The sequence below is a fragment of the Rhagoletis zephyria genome, unplaced genomic scaffold (genome assembly GCF_001687245.7).
Source record: "Rhagoletis zephyria isolate East Lansing unplaced genomic scaffold, Rhagoletis_zephyria_1.1 Rzeph_scaffold_00029, whole genome shotgun sequence".
In the NCBI taxonomy this organism is placed as follows: Eukaryota; Metazoa; Arthropoda; class Insecta; order Diptera; family Tephritidae; genus Rhagoletis; species Rhagoletis zephyria.
The window spans coordinates 360,222-382,064 of NW_016157113.1; the positions used below are offsets into that span (position 1 = coordinate 360,222).

Consider the following 21,843-nt stretch of genomic DNA (forward strand, 5'->3'; position numbering starts at 1 on the left):
GTAGGCGTGGTTATTGTCCGATTTTGCCCATTTTCAATACCATCCATCCTACGCCCGAAAGAAGTGCACGTACCAAGTTTTGTTAAGACATCTCAATTTTTACTCGAGTTATCGTGTGCACAGACGGACAGACGGACGGACGGACGGACGGACAGACAGTCACCGCTTAATCGATTTCTCTTTTCATTCTGATCATTTATGTATACATTTGTCTATATCTATCTCGATTCGTTTTGCCTGTTACAAACAACCGTTATGTGAACAAAGTTATAATACCCTTGTGCACAAGTGCGCTCGGGTATAAAAAGGCAAACTAACAACTGGTGCTTATATACCCGGAGTTGTAACGTACAATGCCCCATATCACTATAATACATAGCCAGCTAACACGTTTTCTCGCACGCCTTAACTTAAAACTCATATTAGGGGTCTTCATGATAAACTTGTTAAAGTGATAAATTTATCATTTTATTAAATGAACTGTCAAATTTTGTACGGAAATCCATTTAACCAAAGTTTATCTCTTTATCAAATGAGTTTGGTGGATAAATGTATAAATTTCAGCAAAATTCAACCTTTACAGGTTGCCAGGTATTCGCTTTCGCTACGAACACTTAAAAGTAAATGAAGACAATGTACGAGGTAGGAATGAAACGTAACTAGCTATATATGTACGTTAAATAATAAAAAGTATTATGTAATTATTTACCTAGGTGCGTTCATGAAAGCGTGGGGATAAACTGATAAAGTTAAGCAATTTATCCCTTTATCACTATAGGTAAAGACCCCTATTATTTAAAAGTAATTAACACTTAAAAAAAACTACTCGTTAGATTTGCTCATATATGTAGAAAAAATCATTGCCATAAACTGTTTTCCCCTTTATACCGGCGAAATCGAACCCTATAGCCCATTATTACTCCGAAAGCGAATTTCGTATTAGTTTTTTTTTCGCAAATTTTGTGTGTTGGGAGGTATGAAGTACTCTTGAGGATCAAGTTCTTCGATATCGATACTTCAAAGAATTGTGTATTTTTGAAAGTATGTATATGTCACACCATCAATACACCTAATTAGAAATCATAAAGCAAAGTAAGCTGCGCCGGATGCATTTATTATTGCCGCACGCATGCACGTCTATTTTGATCTTTTTTTTATAGTTTCTTGAACTTGTTGTTGTTGAGATTGCCCACATTAAATTTTTTTCTGTTTGTTTGTTACGAAGAGAGTTCATTGTGATAACGGAAAAAAATAAAAAAAACTAGCTAAGCTTACCATACAATGCCCCCATTTCCTTCTTCACACATGCATACAAATATGCATATACATATCGTCGGTTAAAGTACAAAACCGCGTATCAAGAGAATGCAAAACCGCGTATGTGAGTTGCATAAATTACTTTCTAGAGAGTAAAAACCCTCATATTTCAAAATGGTTCCCTTTTTTTTTATAAAGCAATCACATTTCTGGCTAGTATATTTCAGGACGAATGGATAAGGATTGAGCGCCACGAGCTTGTGCAGCAAATATCAGTTACGCGGTTTTGTACTTTAAACGACGATATGTATATGTNATTTTAAAAATTGCCTGCACATCAGCATCAAAATACCTTTCTAATGATATATAATTGTTTATTACCTTAGAAGTACAGTTTAGCCGTAAAAGGGGTGTAAAGGAAACATGATTGCCTATTTATATAATTGATATGTGGTTAAATACATAATGTGTTATTTGTTGTTGCTGAACTTATTACAAATTTATAAATAGAAACATGTGATAATTTAGAAATCAACATTAAAAGTAGCAGCGGCTTTGTAGCTAAAGTGCACTAGCCCATACAGCGCGCACGCACAAACACACACACACACACACACGTGTATAGCAATTAAGCAACATTGTAAGCATGAACTGAATGCTGCCCGGCGGTTCTTCTTTGTTGGTTATTGCCCTCACTTTTTCTTTTTCTGAATTAGTTGAATACACTTTTAATACATTTTATTTTGAGTAGGTAATTTAAGTTAACATATTTGGGCCATTCCATTGTGACTGGTGTGACATTTGATTCAAGAATGTCAGCAATTGTGAGTAATAAATAAAGATATTTTAGGACATAAATAAATAACTAATGTTCGAGTGTAAATAGTTATTTTTTACTGCAACCAAATTATAAACACATATGTATTTATTCAGAAATTTTTAAAAAATCATAAAATTACAGCTTCTTTTTATACATTTTTTTTTTTTTAACAGATTAACAGCCCGATTCTGTGCACTTGATATATATAATTATTTTTTTATAATTTGTCAATTTTTTTTTATTTATTAAGAATCGGAATTCTAGTACAGAAATCAAAAGCTGTTTTCTTGATAAATTATCAAGATTGGAAATTAGTCTGTTCCAATAGCAGCCCGGTTTACAGGACTTAGTCAGAACTTGCAGCAAGTCGTTCTTATAGACATAAAACCTGTAAGTGGGAACACTTTTGAGGCATAATGAAGAAATTTTAAAAGTTATGTCGTTTTCTTCTGTTGCATGGAATGTCCGATTTATTTCTTTTTTATAAATTTCGTTTTTCCGCTTATGTTGCCTAATTGTAAACATAAAACATCTGCGCTATCTGGCGGTCAACGGCAATTCAACGCATTGCTAATGCAATCAACATTTAAACGAAAAAAGTAAAATACCGAATACAGTCTCCCCTCCCAGCCAATGCAAGAAAAACAATGCATAGAGGCAACACAAATAACTTTGAAAAAAAGTAGCAAAAAATAAAAAAAGAACATCGACAACGTGTGCATCTCAGCTATTTGGCATGTCAGTCATAGTGTCAACATGTGTGTGAGTAAGCTGCGCTGTCAGTTGGCACTTTTTCTTACTCACTCTGCATAGAAGAATAAATAAATTTGGCACAGAAAGCAGTTCAAATCAACAAATGTTTTTTTTTGCTCTTTTAAATATTTCTTTTTTCTTTGTTGAAATGCAGATTTTTGTCGTATGAGACAGCTTGGCTACAATTGGGGCTGCTGCTAATGTACATATGTACTACATACACGCATATGTATGTACATACACACTAACAGACATACATATGTAAATTTGTTATTTCTTTTACTGATTTTTGCTCGCAGGAACGTGACAGATGCTCGAATGCAATTTACTTAATCTGCGTAAAAGTATTGTAAGCTCCAATAAATTATTTAAATTTTATATGTTTAAAGCAGAAGGCAATAAAACGTTTTATTCCCAAAATTAAATTAACATACATTCATACATATGTATGTAATAATGTGTCATTCGCACAAAAAAATACTCTTTGTCAAAGCATTTCGTACAACAGAGCGTATGAGTGACGGCCGCAAATACTGGGGGTACTTGCCTTGGCTTTGCTTGTTCATCCGTCGTATTTGGGAAAAAGAGATCCTGGGTCTAGGTTTTTTTTTTTATTTTATTTAGAAAAATCTTTCCGAAACTATTTTCTGCAAAAATATTGCAATAACTGGAACACGAACTTTTGCGTATTGAAGATAAAACTCGGAATGGGCGGGATTCAAGGTTAATGTTTTTTTTTTCAAAATTAAGTGGAAACCCTATTTTAATTAAACTCTGCTCAAGCATCTTTCATTACTATATTTAACATAAATATTGAATTAATTTTAACAGTTTATAAACATGGCAACCCTATTAAAACATATATGGCGCGTTCCATACCAAAATGGACTTGGGTTCACACTTCATGTGTTTGATTTGTTTCAAATTTTTAGGGTTGATGGATAAACATAAATAATAAATAAATATGAAATTGGAGCTTGGAGCTTGGGCGCGGAAAAAATTAAAAAAAAAATCACACATACACACATCAAAATTCTCTATGAAAAGAAATATTTTTAAAATACTTTTTCTTGAAAAATTTTTCACATACAAATTTTTTCATAAAAAAAAAATAGTTTTTGAAAATATGATTCTGAAAAAAAAAAAATTAAAAAATCACAATGGTAGCTCCGAGTATTAAGCAATATTTAAGTATAGTATTATAGGGTGCACTCTACACCGAAGTTGAGTAAAATGATTACATTACGAATTTAAAAATTGTAAATTTTTTTTTGAATCTATTTGAGTATGCAGTTATGCCCATTAAATTTAAGTATTATAAAGGGCAATTTTTGAGCGATTGTAAAACTGGCGTTATTTTTTCCATAAGAAAAAAGTGCAAAAAGCCGTCAGCATCGTTGATTTTTTGGCTTTTTTTGTTGTCGGTGCTAGGCATTTTATTCATATGAAAATTTTATCGAGCATACTTTGTATGGAAGAAAATCCGCTACAAAACTACATACTTAAATTTTTTTTTAAAAGGGTAATTATGGAGTGAATTATGCAGTTAGCGAAAACATAACATTCGTTTTTGCTATTTTTTGGCTTAATAACAAATTGTTGAATATGAAAACAAAAAAAAACGAATTTAAAAGCTTTATTGGGCTGGTGTATTAATGTATAATACATTTTTTAAATAGCGGTTAGTTTGATCTTGGGAGATCGATATATTTTTGGATGATTTCTTCCTGCATCGTTTATTTTTGCTTCGATTCGAATCGATTCAAAAATTGATTTTTTTGTTTCGATCTGACATCTGTAATTTGATGTCGCCTTTTTTCCTTTTTCCCTCGCTTTTATCAGCTTCGGTTGTAATTATGCTACCTAAATGTAAAAGGTGCCAAGACAATTATTATTTTTTTTTTCAAAATTTATTTGTTGATGCAAAATGGCAGGTAATAAGAAGTTACATCGACTTTTCGCCTCTCCTGAACAGTTTCAAAAAATGGCTTTGGCACTTTCTCACACTTAGGTGACGATATTTATCATGTTATGAAACTAGTTAATTTTTTTTTTATTTTTCTTGCTAACTTTCTAAAATAAATATCTCGTTTTGCCTATTTTTCGGTTTTGTGCGATTTTTTTTTGCTGGTTTTGCCTTTTTTTGCAAATTTCAGTGCCTTTTCCTGACCCTTTCGCCATTTTTCGTTGTCCCTTTTATAGATTTTTAGATCCTAAAAATCCGTTCCCTAGTCATCAGTTACCAGAGGGAAGCCAAAAGAAATATTAAATACATACGTATGCATGTATGTGCGTGGTATTACCTCATATATGTATTTCCACCTCCACCCTCTACTTTCATATCTTTATTTACCATAACTTATCTTTTTATTTTTCTTATTATTTATTGTGTGTATTTATGTTTTTATCTGTTTTTGTGTTTATTTTTTTTCTATTTGTTGCCTTGGCGAGATAGCAGAACAAAGAAATTTATTTACAGCTCATTGCAATATTTACAAAGAAAGCCAGAAAAGTAACATAAAATAAATAATAAATTAAAAATAAGCAAAATAATATATTTAAGAGAGTTTTTGTTAAATATTTGCTGATTTTTCCGAGCAGCGCATTCAGCGATAAATGTGTCATTTATTTATTAAATTAACTTAGTATAAAAGCTCTTTATTCGGGTGATACAATGTCAGCGGAACGATGGGACAGGGTAGTACAATAATAATGACTCATACATACATACATATGTAGATATGTAGATTTAAAATAGACATAAACAAAAGTTGGAGAACTATTTTTAATTACACTGTGCAACAAATTTCATAAAGTTGGAGGTGTGATGGGAATCCGACCAACAGCATTTGATTAAGCTGGTCAAATAATGAAAAAGTACGACAGGATTTGAAAAAGTTGGTTACCATTTCTTTTTTATCTTAATTTGAAGCTGGAGAAATAAGATACCAAGGAAGACGTATAAATTTAAAAAAAAATATCCAATGTTAACGGTTACATATCGACACCTGAGTGGAAGATTTGCCTATCTCGGCAGCCAGTTCGTAAACGCCCTATTTCAGAATATTATTGGAAAACACTCTATCTCAGAATTTTGTTTAAGAACGCCCTTTCTCAAATGTAAATGTATTGAAAATATGCTGAGAAAAACAAGCTCTATTGATAATGTTTTATATTCGCCTCTTAAGGCTTGTTTTCACTCTGACAAATTCAATGGCATTTGTCGTCAAATAAGTGCAAAAAACGTCAAATGGGATTAAAAAGCGGTATATCGATTGACTTCAACAATATAGGTCTTTATGTAGTTGTGTGCATGCCTGCTTAATCGGCTATCTGTCCGTTTTTAGCCCATAATATCATCGCTAAGGGCAAAATATGTCCATAAATTTTTGGCGTCGAAATATGACATAGTGAAAACCAGCTCTTAATTCGATTAAAGCCAATTTATGTAAGTTATTTACAATCATGGTATTCAATATTATTTTCAAAATGTTACTAGATGTGTATTCGTCGCGACGTGTAAGCTACAAAAAAAAAAAAAACTAAAAGCCATAAACAATTAATATGTTTATTTGTATGCATTTGGTAACTCAAAGGAGATAAAAGACTTCATTATACTAAGTATATTGTAAAATGCTAATGAGTTGCTAGCTTGCATATGTATATATATAAGTTTGTAGGTTGTTATTGTTTACCCCACTAGAAATACATACATACAGACTGCTCTTGTTATTTACATTTTTATGATTGCATTTTAATGAGTAACTTGACAACGAATAATCTGTAGATATGTACATACGTACATAAACATAAAAACGCATACACTAAAAACAAATACAAAATCTGAACATAAAATTAAAAACAAAATATGTATGTATGTATGTATATGAGCATGTACGCATAATAATGTGCGAACATATATATGCACATAAGGGTGGTCCTTATATGAAGAAAGCAAATTTTTACATCAGATTTCCTAAGCCTCAGGGGTCTAAGTTCATATGAAGATGTCTTAACCGACTCCAATCGGGACCAAAATCTATATAAGATGTCTTCGACTATGGTAGTATCGATTTTGGGTATTAGATGAAAAAAAATTAATTTAAATTTTTTGACTCTCCATAGTTGCGGATCTTGCTTTTTACCCCTTTGTGACACTCCTTAACCAACTCCAATCGGAACCACGAAATATACGTGATGCCTGTGACCGTGGTGTTACCGATTGAGGGGGGGAGACTGAAAAAAAGCATGCATTTAATTTTTTAAGGACCACCCTAATGTACATATGTACCTACACATGTATATATTATGTACTACAAACAGCAACCATTGTGTCTTAAGAACACCAACAGCAGCCACCACCGCACAGTGGTTCAAAACTGGAATCTACTGTTCATAATTCACTGGAGCCTTAATTTTTCAACCAATTTTATTATTATTAGTATTTTATTTTTATTAAAGCTTATAAAATCAGCAAGCGACCAGTTGATCCCAATTTTTGAATTTTTATTTGTTTATATTAAATTTTTAGAGCAAAGTGCAGAAAAAGTAGCACTTTTGAAGAAAAACTGATTCCCTGTTCCAATTAATAAATGTTACATAATAAAAACCAATTGAAAACAATTGTAGGGTTCCATCAAAACGAAAAAAAATCCCAAGAAAAATTTCAAATGTTATAAAAATGTTTATCTCTTTATTTTTTTTTTTGAAAAACGCTTTATCTCAGAATTTGGTTCAAAACACTTTTAGTTCATACAATCTTGAAGCAGAAATATTTCAAAGTGTATTAACTGAAGTAGGCAGGGTAATATATAAAAGCATAAGGCACCAGGTAGTTGAAGTATACTGTACCAGTCTTGTTGCATTCGTATCACAACTTTGGATATATTTTTTTAGTTGATTGAGGGTATACAATATTCCATTATTAAGATGTGTCGAAATTTTGCACCGTCGTCTCTGGAATAGCCGCCATCCTTGAGGGTTACTGCAGAAATTAAGGTCACTTCCTGAGCAATCAGATCAAGAGTAGTGTTGTTCCGATACGAGTAACTACAAGTAATTACTCGATACTTTCTTCAAGTACTGAGTACTTTTTGTACTCGAATCCTGCCCGTAAGTACTTAGGGTATCGAGTACACGATTAAAGTATTAGTTCCCTTTCAGACACGTCAACTCTTGAAAGCAATTTTTTCGCATTCTCTTTTGTGTTTTCTATTTGCTTCCACACGCGTCAACTTTAATTGAATTCAAGTCCTTGGTTCTTTAAATGGGAAGCAACGAAAAGATCAAAAGGGACAAGAAAACTTGAAACGAATTGACGGTACGGAGGTATCTGTACTCTTCCCCTCTCTTCTCACCTCCTTCGCCTACGAGAGCAGACTTGAAAGCAAGACTTGACGTGTCTGAAAGGGGACTTACTTGCTTTTCCAAAAATTCTGAATTTCGGTTCTGACAATATATGAATCATGCTGTTGTGGTTTTAAGTTGTTGTGTGTGTTAAGTTGGCGAATAAAGAAAGTGTAAATTCCTGCTTTCCCGCATTAGTCAATTATTAAAATTTTGCAAGATACAAACTTGTGGCTACTTTTTCGGTAAGTTTTGGTCGGAGAGTACTCGAACCGATTCTGTTTTTCTTCGCATGACATAAGTATTTACAATAAGTTCGATATGAGTAGGTATCGAGTACTTCTCTCCGATACATTTGTGGCATCGATACTTTTCTTCAATGTTTTTAAAGAGTACAGGTTACGAGTACAAGGTCGTATCGGAACAACACTAATCAAGAGAATAGAAAATAAAATGAGTGACGGATAATGAGGGTATCTGTTCACATCGAAGTATTGAAGATGGACTAAATAATAGAGTCGGGAACTAAAATAAAGCAACAATATACTCCGACAGCCAGCCGGCGATCAGTGTTTCACATAATGATAGCTTCTCTTTTCTTGGTTTTCCAAACATTGAAACACCGAAGACGATGAGATAGCTGTCGAAGGTACCCAGCAAAAAACACGATTACCACAGAAGCGAAAGTGGAAACGAGCTAGGCGATGGGAATCGCTTACCCTTTCGCTTCAGGAAGGCCTCATTTTAACATGGGCATGTCATTGGCGGTAAGCCCTTACCCGCAGCATTACCTTCAAACGAAGGGAGAACGCATGCATAAACAGAATCCAGAGAAGCGAACAAAGAATGCCTTACAGAGAAACTAATGTAGAATGCCCAGATGAGTACATACTTATTTACATATATTAAATCATAAAATGTGTTAAAAGATTAAAATTAATTAAAATTTATATAAATCAGTTTTTATACATACATATGTATGTATTTGGGTATTTAGATTTTACTTAAAAATCGGCATGTACATACATGCATATTTAATTAAGCTTAAAATTGTACTTCCTCACTCATGTACTTGACTTCATTGACTGACTTCAACTTCGCTGCAAATTGAACAAAGCAAAACATGATTTTTATGCGAGACAAATTTCCACAGAAACTAACGGTAGAAAAAGATTTTTTGGATATCCATTCTATTTTTCAGCTGGCTACGATGTAGCATTCTACTTTGCATTCCCTGAAATGAAGCAAAGAAGCGAAATAAAAAAAAAATATTGTAGGACATTCTACTTTGCATGCCCTGAAATGAAGCAAAGAAGCGAAAAAAAATAAAATGTTGTAGGACATTCTACTTTGCATTCCCTGAAATGAAGCAAAGAAGCGAAATAAAAAAAAAATATTGTAGGACATTCTACTTTGCATTCCCTGAAATGAAGCAAAGAAGCGAATTAAGAAAGAAATATTATAGGACATTCTACTTTGCATTCCCCAAAATGAAACAAAGAAGCGAAATAAATGAAATATTGTATGACATTCTACTTTGCATTACCTACAATGCCTAAAAGAAGTGAAAAAATTCGAAGGCATTACAACGCTATGCCTTCTAGAACACGTTACCACTAAAAGCGATTACCGATTTTTTGCTGGGTAGGATCCTATTCAGATTAATCTCACGCCGGGGGCAGTGGAATGCTCTCTTGAAAATATCCAATGAGAAATTAATGCGCATATTCCTAGACTAGCCAGAACCGGATGGTCAGATATACAGATGAGACGACTGCGTCGGCTCTGCTTAATATATCAAGCTAGGTAAACATGCTGCAAGAAAAGGACTTCCCTTTAGTAGAACTCTCCGCAATTTCTTACTAGAAGATAGTGAAAAAATTTGTCTAGCATTTCCTGCTTTAATGCCCTAGCGAAAAGAACCTACGTATAGAAAAAAAACTATCGTTCCTATCAGTAGCTAGTTACTCTAAGTGAAGTCGATAAATTCATCAGCGAATCCACATGGTTCGATTAAGCAATTATGGATTTTCGTAGGTAAAGGCTACTAACTAAGAAAAACTGCAGCCAGGTGACGGAATTGCATTTATGTGTAGGTGATGGCACACCCTGTACATATAACACATGATGAGTCATCACTGTTTTCTTTCCTTTTAATTTTTTAGCGATGTGTAACATTTTAAAATGCGTGAACTCTCATCGTTGGTGCATTCGTTGCACTCATTGTGCGATTTACACGCTTACGCAGCGATTGGCAGCCCAGCCGCCGTACGGCATATGGTAAATGCCATGACGGCGGCTATTGCGGATAGTTCCAACCATTCCGCGCTTCTGTTGTTGTGTCGTCTCCTTGGCTGCTACGCACACCCAGCCAGCCGAGCAGTCAAACAACCAGCCACGCAAACACGCATCTGTTGGCGCGCCACAACACGCATCTTTACAGCTGTGCAGTGCAATTGCATTAGAATTTATATTTAAGTAATTTTCTTAATTCTCTCATGTTTGCAAATATTTTTCCTATGAAACCTGCATAAACACACAGTTTGACTGAAAAGTGCACTTTGAAAATTTTCTTTTATTTTTTATGAACGTTGCTTGCCTGATGGGACAAGTTTACAGCAAATTAACCCAAATAATCGACGGCATGCAATAAATCAGTCGTAATTGTAAAAGTTTATAATTTTCTTTGACTGCGTTTTTTTTCTTTTCTGGTTATTTAAGTACATACATACATATGTAAATGTGTATGCTTTTCATCTTTGTTTTTGTGATAAGTACTTAAGATTTGTTCATGTTCGCACAGCTCATCTGTTGTTCTCGAAATGTAATTTACTCATGTCTATGAAGTTATTTTTTATTTTTTTGGCAATTTAAGTGCAACGAAAAATTTATGGCCGACACGTAATGCAACGGCTATTTGGGTTACTAGGAAGGCGAAAAGAAATTATCTGAAAAGCTCTTTTACCGGGAATTGCCGCTACTGAAAATGTATTCAATAAAAGGTTGAATGTTTTACAACATATTTAGTAGTTAGATAACTGAGATATGAAATGCATACTCGTAAGTAAGTATGTTAATATATATGTTGTTGGTACTGGCTGGGCGCTATGGATTTAATGCGAAAGATAAATGATTTATGACTATATTTTCTTCTGAGGCGATTTGCAAGTTTCGACATACATACATAGGATATGGCCTGTGAGCGATTTCTCATGTTGAAACCAACATTGATAAGGTCAAACCTCTTCAGAATAGGGGCACATCCACTTTACCACGAAAATTTCAGAGATTTTTGAAAAATATACTCGGCAAATATCGCTTAGACAGTTACAGCATCAAATAAGAAGAAGAAGACGGCTGCGCTGGGAAAATAACGCCATTCAAATGGACTCAAACACACCAGCTTTCAAAAGTTTTCAATGCAAAACTCGCTTACGTTGGCAGGTGAAGAGAAAGGCCACCTTTCCGTTGGCAATATCAAAAGGTAAAGGAACACCTAACTGGAATTTATAACCGGCGTTTGTCTGCCCGCCAAAGAAACCACGACTAGCGTGCCTTTTTGAACACGGCCAAAGTTAGGTACTTGGGCGGTTACAGTGCCGTTTACGAAGAAGAATACAACCTTACATCTAAATACTACATATCGACGGATGAGTGGAAGATCGACCTATCTCGGCAGCCGGTTCAAAAACGCTCCAAGAACGCTCTACTTAAGAATTTGATTAAAAAACGCCTTATCTCAACTAAAAATATATTGAAAATATGCTGAGATAGGACGGTTTTGAATTGGCAGCTGAAATAGGGCTTTTTTAACCGAATTCTGCCGAAATGGTCGGTCTTCCACTCAGTCGTCGATATGTAAATAGTTTAAATTTCTATTAATTTACTTATGTAACAACTCTTCCAATAAAGAACGATTTAGTTTATCTGCTGCCTTAAGCGTTTCACCAGTGCATTTCAACCCGATAACAATAATAATATATTGGCGCTTACACATATGTTAGTGTTTGGCCGCGCTTCTGCTCCAATTTGTGGGTCGTGCCTTGATGTTGTCACATAAAGGAAAGGGACTCCAAACGGCGATTGTATTTTTATTTTTTGTATTTTTGCTATTACCGCTATTAGAAAAAAAATTGTTTAACCCAGGCCCTGCGGTATGGTGGCGCGCACTGCTAACCATTACACCACAGCAGACGCCTGTTTAGTTCTACAATGTGCGCTTTGAATGATACACATAAGGGTTAATCGTAAACGTTGGACTCTACGGTTTGCTAAAATAGCAGCACTTTAGTTGCCAAAAAATTGGCATGTCCTCGAATCCAACATAATTTGGGTTATTATGAGTTCCAAAATGTTCAAAAAAACGTCTTAAAATCTCAGCCACTTAATACTAAAAGCACATGTCAGATTTAATAATTAATTTTACAATGCTTGTTCAAATCTCTCTTATTAAAATTAAAAACCTTTATTTTTCTTTCAGGCTGCCGCGCGTCATCAATGTCCCTATCTGGTGAAAATGTACGAGAAGAAGTTCATCAATCAGGGCGGTAAGGCCGAGTGGTTAAATGGCTTGGATTATATCCCATCTAAATTACGTGCCATATATGATATCAACAAAATACTGGCGCATCGGCCGTGGCTGCTGCGCACGGAGCACATCGAGGTAGGTATCATTAGGAAACGTGGCTTACTTTTTTGCTTCAATATCTTTAACACACCATAACACAATTTCTATGTGTGTACATACTTGTAATCTAACCTCCACTCGTTGGCAGGGCCTCACAAAAGGCAAGAATAGCTGGTCTCTGTCCGAGGTGGTGCACGCAATGGTTCTGCTCTCACATTTCCATTCGCTCTCCTCATTTGTATTCTCCTGCGGCCTGACACAAAAACTAGACGGCTTGTCTAGTCCAAGGTTGAAGAATGCGCCGGCAACGTTACCAGCTACCGCACAGCCGTTAACGACAGCACAGCAGATGCCACTGCCGACGTCGTTGCCGTCCGGTCCAAACGTTTTGGTGCAGCAGCAGCAGCACCACCACCAACAACAAAAGACTGTCCTGAGTGAGATAACGATCAATAACAACAATAACGTGCTTGATCATACCAACCACCAGCCATACAATAACAATTTGCAAAATGTTAGCGGCAATGCGTCCACGCCCACCGATATCACCATGAACGGCGGTGGCGCCAACAATGGCGTCACGAGACATACTCGTAAGCATATAAACTGCAATTTTTAGGGTGTTGGGGAGATTAAATAAAAAAAATTCTTTGTATTTGCAGCCACTTCTGGCTCCCCGCAACCAAATGTGCCGGTGGAAGCGCTGGTCGAGCGCATGAAAGTACTCTCACAGAAGCAGGATGAGTGCAGCGAAGCAGAGCTGAGTAATCGCTTCAAGAGTGTCGAAATGCAAACCGCCGAACTGCCCGCCGCTGCTACCGAAGCCACCGTCGAAGTACCACCGATCATCTCGCACTACATCGAGGATCCCACTTTCACTTATCAAGACTTCGCACGTCGAGGTGCCGAAAATATACCCTCCACCTTCCGCGTACAGGACTACTCGTGGGACGATCATGGCTACTCTCTGGTTAATGGGTAAATGGTTAACTTTTAAGGCGTTTGGAGTGCAGAAACATTTAAAATATACTTTGTTTTTTTTCTTGTTCTTTTTCACTCCAGTCTGTACAGCGATGTGGGCACACTGTTGGACCAAAAATTTCGTGCTGCCTACAATCTGACGTACTTCACCATGGGCGGTTACCGCAATGTGGATACGTCGAAGTTCCGACGAGCCATTTGGAATTACATTCAATGCATCTATGGGATACGACATGACGATTACGATTATGGTGAAGTCAATCAGGTGAATAAATGCGTACGTGTGTATCCGAACTTTTTTTCCGTGTACGTGTATGTGCATATGTCCGCAAGGCTTCATGGCATGGTGTTGGTAGAGAAATTGTCGAAGCAAGATGCTTCCAATTGGACATTCAGAATTTGTTATAAAGGAGTGAAATTTTTACTCGGAGTACATACATAAATATGTACATATTGAGCCCTAACCGCCAACGGACATTTATTTACAGAATTTTTTTACAAAATTTCTCTGCATCAAGAGAAAATTTTGAAAAAAATTTCGCTCCGTCCTTTAGGCGTTAATGGCTCGATGTGTTCCTGCTTCATTCATTTTTTTAAATCACAAAAAATTTAATAATGCTTTCATTAATACAAAATGTAAAATAGATGTATTTAACAACATCTAGTGTATTTTTATGTGTGACTAACATAAATTTAAAAATTTTATATGCTTTTGTATGTAATGATTAGCATTGCGCGCTACTATTTCGCAGGGCCTGGGCTGAAGCCCAGTTTCCGACCAACATAAAAAAAAGACAAGTTTTTTCTAATAACGGTCGCCTCTCGGTAGACAATGGCAAACCTCCGAGTGCATTTCTGCCATAAAAAAAAGCTTCTCATCAAAATACAATCGCCGTTCGAAGACGGCGAAAAACTGTAGGTCCCTCCCCTTTGTGTGGCGCACGCCACAAATTGGAGCAGAAGCTCGGCCAAACACTTTGAGAACCAAAGCGGCACAAACATTTTCCATAAAATCAATTTTATAGAACAGTATAGATGTACATTAGAGGCTTCACCAAAAAAGAATTTTGTGCGTTTTCCAACGGAATTTTAAATTTTATTTTATTTTAAGACTTTCACCAAAATATTCCCCAAAAATATTAACAGAGAAATTTGGCTAAGATAGTAAAAAGTCTTCCGTAATGCAATTGAAAGACCATTGGCAAAATAGTTCGAAAAAAACTTTCTCATTTACCATTCGTGGTGAAAATCTATTTTGGATGAAAGCACTTGTATATAATTTAGGTCTCGTCGCTCTGATAATCGCAATGGCCGAGTGAACAAAGCACAGGCGTGCCATTCGAGAGATCCGAGCTCGAGTCTCGGTAAACGGAATTTTTTTATTTTGTTTTTAATTTACATATTTTTCCTTTTTAAATTTTTTTAATTTATGGATCTTATTGTTTTATAAAGAAAAATATACATATATATAAAAATAATTTTTTCTTTATTAATTTAATTTAATTTTAATGTTTAGATGTTATTCTTTTAAAAAGAAGAACATTTTTTAATTTTATTTAATTCTATAAAATTGTTATTTTTTCTTTTTTGAATAAATGTTTTTTTGGTTTCATTTTCTTTGATTCTTAGATGTTATTGTTTCAAAAAGAAAAATATTTTTTTAACTTAATTTAATTTTTAGAATTTTATTTTGTTAATTTTTTCTTTTTTAAATAAAATTTGTATTTCTGTTGTTAGTCTTATTTTATTTTAACGCTTAGAAAAAAGAAAAATATGTTTTTATATCATTTAATTTTTAAGTTTTTTTTTATTTATTTATTATCTTTTTCAATAAATTTTTAGATTTTGTTTTACTTTTAATATCATTTTCGTCTATTTTGATATATTTATTATTTTCTAATTTAATTCTCGATTTTATTGTTAAAAACATATGTTATTGACATTTTATTTTTTATTGTTTTAAAAATAAAAATATATATATTTTTTACTTAATTAAAAAAACTAGTTGCTGAAAGGCCAGTAGCATAACGCTAAGACTTTTTCGTTAGCAGATCTTTCAATAAATCTTTCAAGAGCTTTCAAGATAGTAGTCACAATTGGCAATTGACGAAAGACTTTTGTCTTTCGAAGGACTGTGGTGAATTGAAAGACAAAATTTCCCTGTAAGACTTGCGTGAGCTTAACCGATTTGCAAATATCTTCAAAAATCTCAATATTATTTTTATTTCGTGTTTCTATAAATTACCGTTATATGGGAGGTGAGCGTGGCCATTGCCCGATTTCAAAGATTTTCAACAAATTTCTTAGCTGGATCCTAAGCAAGGCTCGTACCGAGTTTGGTAAGGATTGGTGAAGCGGCTACGAAGATAAAGTATTTCATCATAAGTGGGCGCCCCTTTTCCAAAATTTCATAACAATAATATCATTTTGCACTACTTCACATACTAATTTTCGACAATTTGGATCCAATATTTACTGAAATATCATAGTTTTTCGAAAATACCTTTATATGAGAGGGAGGCGTGGTTACAGTCCGATTTCGCCCGTTTTCAATAGCAACCTACCTTGGATAAAGGGCAACCTACATATATACCAAATTTCGTTGAGATATCTTAACGAGTTATCGTGTATACGGACAGACGGACGGACGGACAGACAGGCATGGCTTAATCGACTGCTCCTTTCATTCTGATCATTTAGGTATACATTTATCCATATCTATCTCGATTCCTTTAGGCTGTTACAAACAACCGTTATGCGAACAAAGTCATAATACCCTGTGCACAAGTGCGCTCGGGTATAAAAAAACATATATGGCACGAATATGATTAAAAATATTCGTGTGAATACGAATACGAATTGAAATGCCAAAATGAAAACGAATAAAAATGCGAACTCATTTTCTTCTTATTTTTCGAGCGACACCAGTTCTTCTTACCAAATCTAGACGGATCCATCTGTTCATTGTTTTTCAATGCGTTCGTGTACACTCTTACGTACCGTGTGCGCCAAAAGGATCCTTTCATCGTACGACATGTCCAATAAAGCATAATCATTTTATATCGATATTCATATCATTTCAAAGCTCGTACAGTGCATTATTTTAACTTTTTCGGTACCCGATACCTCCTCCAAAATGACAATAGGGCCGTTATTATGAGTTGCATTCGATCTTAGACTGTGGTCGAAAGTATTGATCAAACGAATTTTCATTTGGTATTATTACGCTCATTCCAGAGGATGAGAGCTTAATAAACTGGCCAGGAGAATAAAACGATTAAGAGCGTTTAAGTATAGTCTTCCGCATATATTTTGACATGTATACAATATACTAAGGAAATTTGTCAAAAGATTTATTAAAAACTTCCGACTGTCTAAAGAGGCGTTTGTGAGCCAAATCTATTTAAAATTAAAACTATCAACAGCTCTACGATTTTGTTCTCAGAGATCGTGCCAACTGAGTGATGGGATTTTTTTTCATAAGTAAAACCAGCCTTTCGAGCTTGGGTTTAGTATTCACGACATTAGACCTGCATGAAATTAATAAACATTTTTTTATAACCAACGTAGTAGTTTTGAAACTTAAATTCATGCACCCTTTTGTCACTATGTGCGAAGAAATTGTAAAGATCTCTTACAAGTTTTCCGACTTCTACGGGAATTTTTTTACACGATTGGAAAAGTATCACAAGTCGGGGTATTCTTAGACACACCTTTATTTTGGTCGAAAACTCGCAAAAAACTTCCTTTTTTTTAATTTTATAGCTTGGTTTTGTAGTCGGAGAAATAACCATCCTTTTGCTATCAGCACTTTGATCAAATTGTATTAAATTAGGCGTGCTATTTCAGTGGAAAAAAAATTGTGTTTTTGTACTTTTGAAAAATCTCGGGGAATTATTGAACAGTTTTTAAGTCGATAAAAAATGAAAATTATTGGTGGAAAACATTTATTTATGAACGAAAAATTACGATTTAAATTATTCCGAATCGTAGTGAACACCCGGCGTAAGAAAGCGGCATTCTGGCTAAACTAAAATTTATCGGTCCAAAAAACTATTATCAATTGCCGAAAAACTAATGCTGTATAGAATTTATGCAAGAAAATTCCCTCAAATGTCAAGATCTAAGTATCCAATAATACCCCGAAGACAGTGTCCAAAAATTCCCCGAACTCTCATTTTTGCAAAATCGTGGCGTATAAGTAGGTAACACAATACAAACTTTATACAAAATTATTTTCTGCGTCGGAGTCCACGAGTATTATAAATATATTTAACTGAGTTGATTCGTCGGAAAATCTTGTCAAAATAAACAAAGTACATACTAAGTGACAAAAAAAAATTTCGAAGTATCAAATTTCTATTTGATATGGCAGCGACATAACGTTGCGTGTACAAACGTCGAGTGCTCTACTATGGAAAATTAACTCAGAATGAGACGAGTTGATGACAGTTGGTTGATACTGTCAATCATTATTAGGGGAAAAATATCCTGCTGTCCAACAATACCCCGTGCCCAAAAATTCCCGACTACCCCCATCACTTTTGATCCACTTGGATCAAAACGGTCCCACTGGTCCTATAGCTCCAATACCTCAACGGTGGTGAATACCAACAAGTACTTTCTGCAGAGGATGCACAACGCCGAATCCGGTTTGTTCCACAATACGTTTCTCCATATTTTCCGTTTTCTATAAGTCTGGCAGCAAGAGGTCGATTTTCCTGTGTATACCAAACCGAAAATGTAAGTAAATGGGTTCAAATGACTTTGTAATTTCAAATTTCGTATTCAGATATTGAAAGGAGGTTATGAAAACGCGAAACGGTGGAGAGAAAGGCCGAAATGTTAAATACAAAATTTAAGAAAGGAAAACCTCACAGGATTCGCACAGATTTGCTTATTTTTACATGCACTTTGAAACCGCTTCTGTTTTTGTCACGTCTGTTATGACCTCCTTAATCGCTTGTCCCCGACACCAGTGTTCAAAGCACACCTAATCTTTTTGTCAGCCAAAGGGCGGTATAAAAGCTACAATGTAGTAATTTCTTAATTTTTTGGCCTTCCGTTTTCGTATGATTTCTTTAATTCTCAAGGCATACGAATGTCCCGACCGACATCATGGAAACACTCACAGACGTTATTTACATCAAATCCTTCAATTAATCTTTGAAGAGATGCAATATTTAGACAAAAATGTTGTGACAGAATACTCAATGCCCACAAGCAAGTAAGGACCTATAAAAAATAAAAATGCACTGAAAGAAAGTTCAAAATAAGCGCGTGTTCTAAATTACAAATAAAATATTTTAACAGTATATAAATATATATCTCCATACTTATATAAGTGTTGTATTTATGTACATATACATACAGTCAGAGCCAAAGTTTTTGTCCAAAGTTAGTATACACCTTGTTCTATTAAAATATTCACAATTATTTTATTAAAAAAAAATTTAATTTATTTTTATGAAAATGTAGTTTAATCTATAACATATACCAGATGAATAGAAGTTTCACACTTTCAAACATTTAAATCTGAAATTTTCTACAAACTTTTGGGGTATGCGGTTTTGAAGCCCATTTAATTTCAATACAATAGAGTGCAAGTTTTAAGTGGCTAAAAATTTCTGTTGATTTCTGATATTTTTTTTTTAACTGTGTAGCACGCACATATTTTCCATACAAAAATAAATTTTTTAGTTTGTAAAAATTCTGATTACAATGTTTGAAGGTTTGATTTGATGACAAATTTGTTGAATCTCCGTGAGTTTTATATAACGGGTGAAACTATATTTCGATAAAGAAATATTAAAATAAATTTTCATTAAAAACATTGTGAATATTATATTAGAACAAGGTGTATGCTACCTTTTGAATCTGACTGAATATATATCTAAATTATTGTTTTATATGTGCGCATATGTGTTCCAAAAACCTTCTCGACCTTTGTTAAATTTTATATTTATTTTTACAGTTACTGGATCGACCACTGAAAATGTTCATTAAAACAGCCTGCTGCTTCCCAGAGCGTATCACCACTAAGGATTATGATAGTATACTCGTCGAACTGCAAGACAGTGAAAAGGTACAAAAACAATATTAAAAAAAATATTAAAATATTCCTTCAGAGAGGTACATTGAGTGGGGAGCAAATATGAGTACATGGTGATTTTTGTTAGAAATTTGCTATATTTTTAAAGTTAAACTTTTTGGCAATTTTTATTAAAAATATGGTTCATACTAAAAAATATGGATAAAACCAAAACCAAACATTTCTCTAAGCACTGTATAAAGTTTAAAACTTTGATTCATATGGTTCTGGGTTAAACATGAACCGTATCTTTATAAAAAAAAAACAAGTAAGAGCTGTCTTCGGCTATGCTGAAGGCTTCATACTTTTAATGAACATTAGAAAATTTTACTTTAACAAATTACTGCATTTGATATTCTTCGCTTGGTGAATAATCAACATACGATAGTTGAACTGCAAAACCGAAATGTGAACGAGTTCACACGGAATGAAAATTCATGATAAGGCTGATAAGTATACATTTTAGTGGGTCTATCTCTTTCTATTCCGGTACTTACAAACATCGGGCCAAAGTTGTTAAACCATGTCATGCTTATGAAAAGTATAATAACAAAAAAAATTTAACTTTAAAAACCTTCCAAATATTTAACAAATATCACAGTGTGAGTACACTTTTTGCTTCCCACTGTACATATGAAACCTTAAGAGGCAGAGTAGCCTAACTGACCTTTAAAAAACGAATTTAATGGCACGTAGGTGCAATGAACATGCCAGTAAAATGCCATATTCATTATAGATCCTTTTTTCTCATATTACTCAAATTTTATTTTTGTAGATAACCTTCTCTGGCTCTCATGGTTTCATATGTACANTTTTGGGGCCACGCCCCCTTTATATATCAAAATATTTTTTACCCTGTGACCATCCCTGGAAGATATCCAGTGCGTGTGTAAAATTTGGTTACGATCGGCTTATTCGTTTAGGAGCCAAGTGTGTCTATAGGTACATACATAATTTGAATTTTATATATATAGATACTGACCAAACCCGATTTTAAAACAAATTAGTTTTTCCCAGGCTAAACTAGTAGTTCTACCAACAGGCGATAGGATAAACCTGTACAGCCTGGACCAAACTGGTCTGGCCTAAACCTCATAGAAGAAATCATTTATGTCTAAAACTATTTTTTCTCTATTCTCAGGTCCACGTCAATCTGATGATCATGGAGGCGCGCAATCAGGCCGAACTGCTCTATGCGTTGCGCGAAATTATGCGCTATATGACATGATCTCATTGCAATTAAAAACACAGATACATACATACATATTTAGTTACCAGCAAATAATAAATCAAAAAGTTAAATGACGAAGAAAGAAGAAACATATTACATACATACATAAGTATAAACTATACCTACATACCTTATGTGCAGTGTAGGTACACAAAAACCCACTAAACTATACAAACTAGGTGCATATAAAGAAACAAAATCAATTAACCAAAAATAAAACCAATTAAATTTCATTAAAAAGAATATAAAATCATACCAACACCAACCAACACAATTAGTTAGTCGTAAACAATTTTTTTTTTTATAAATTGAAAGTTCGTTGCTGAGACGAAGGCAATCCAAAGCACATAAAAAACGAAAACAACTTTAATTAACCCTTACCGACTTGCTACACATACACATGTAACCAGACACACATACATACATATGTACACACATAAATATACTAAAGCATGCACAGAAACATTTATGTATATTTAATTAAGAAATAAAAATAAATTAAGCGAACTTTTAAACAAAAGAAAAATGTAGCAAAAGTAAAAACAAAAGGACTGTCCGCTATCAACGTAAAAAAAAAACAACAACAACAAAAAATAAAAACAAAAAATAGATTAAATTCATTTGAAATTTTACAAACATTAACTAATAAAAAATTGTAGTGCCTGTTTTACGATAAAATTGTTATTATTAGTAATAAATTTTTATGATATACGTTTGTGAATTGGTTTTTTTTCAAT

The 21,843-nt window shown here is 34.1% G+C and overlaps 1 protein-coding gene across 4 annotated transcripts in view; it reads left to right on the forward strand.

Annotated features, from left to right (window-relative positions):
• Positions 1-21,543, forward strand: part of Sesn (Sestrin) — a 97,835-nt gene extending 76,292 nt beyond the window's left edge. The window contains exons 1-7 of one of the 4 annotated variants that reach the window (XM_017617071.1): positions 10,485-10,654; positions 12,657-12,839; positions 12,952-13,396; positions 13,466-13,781; positions 13,866-14,061; positions 19,759-19,869; positions 21,017-21,543. In XM_017617071.1, coding sequence (XP_017472560.1) covers positions 12,693-12,839; positions 12,952-13,396; positions 13,466-13,781; positions 13,866-14,061; positions 19,759-19,869; positions 21,017-21,103 — 1,302 coding nt within the window. In that variant the 5' untranslated portion in view covers positions 10,485-10,654; positions 12,657-12,692 and the 3' untranslated portion in view covers positions 21,104-21,543. Of the gene's footprint in view, positions 1-10,484; positions 10,655-12,656; positions 12,840-12,951; positions 13,397-13,465; positions 13,782-13,865; positions 14,062-19,758; positions 19,870-21,016 lie in introns of those variants that run through there. The other 3 variants (XM_017617062.1, XM_017617069.1, XM_017617054.1) reach the window with 3 other exon arrangements.
• The last annotated feature ends 300 nt before the right edge of the window (positions 21,544-21,843 follow it).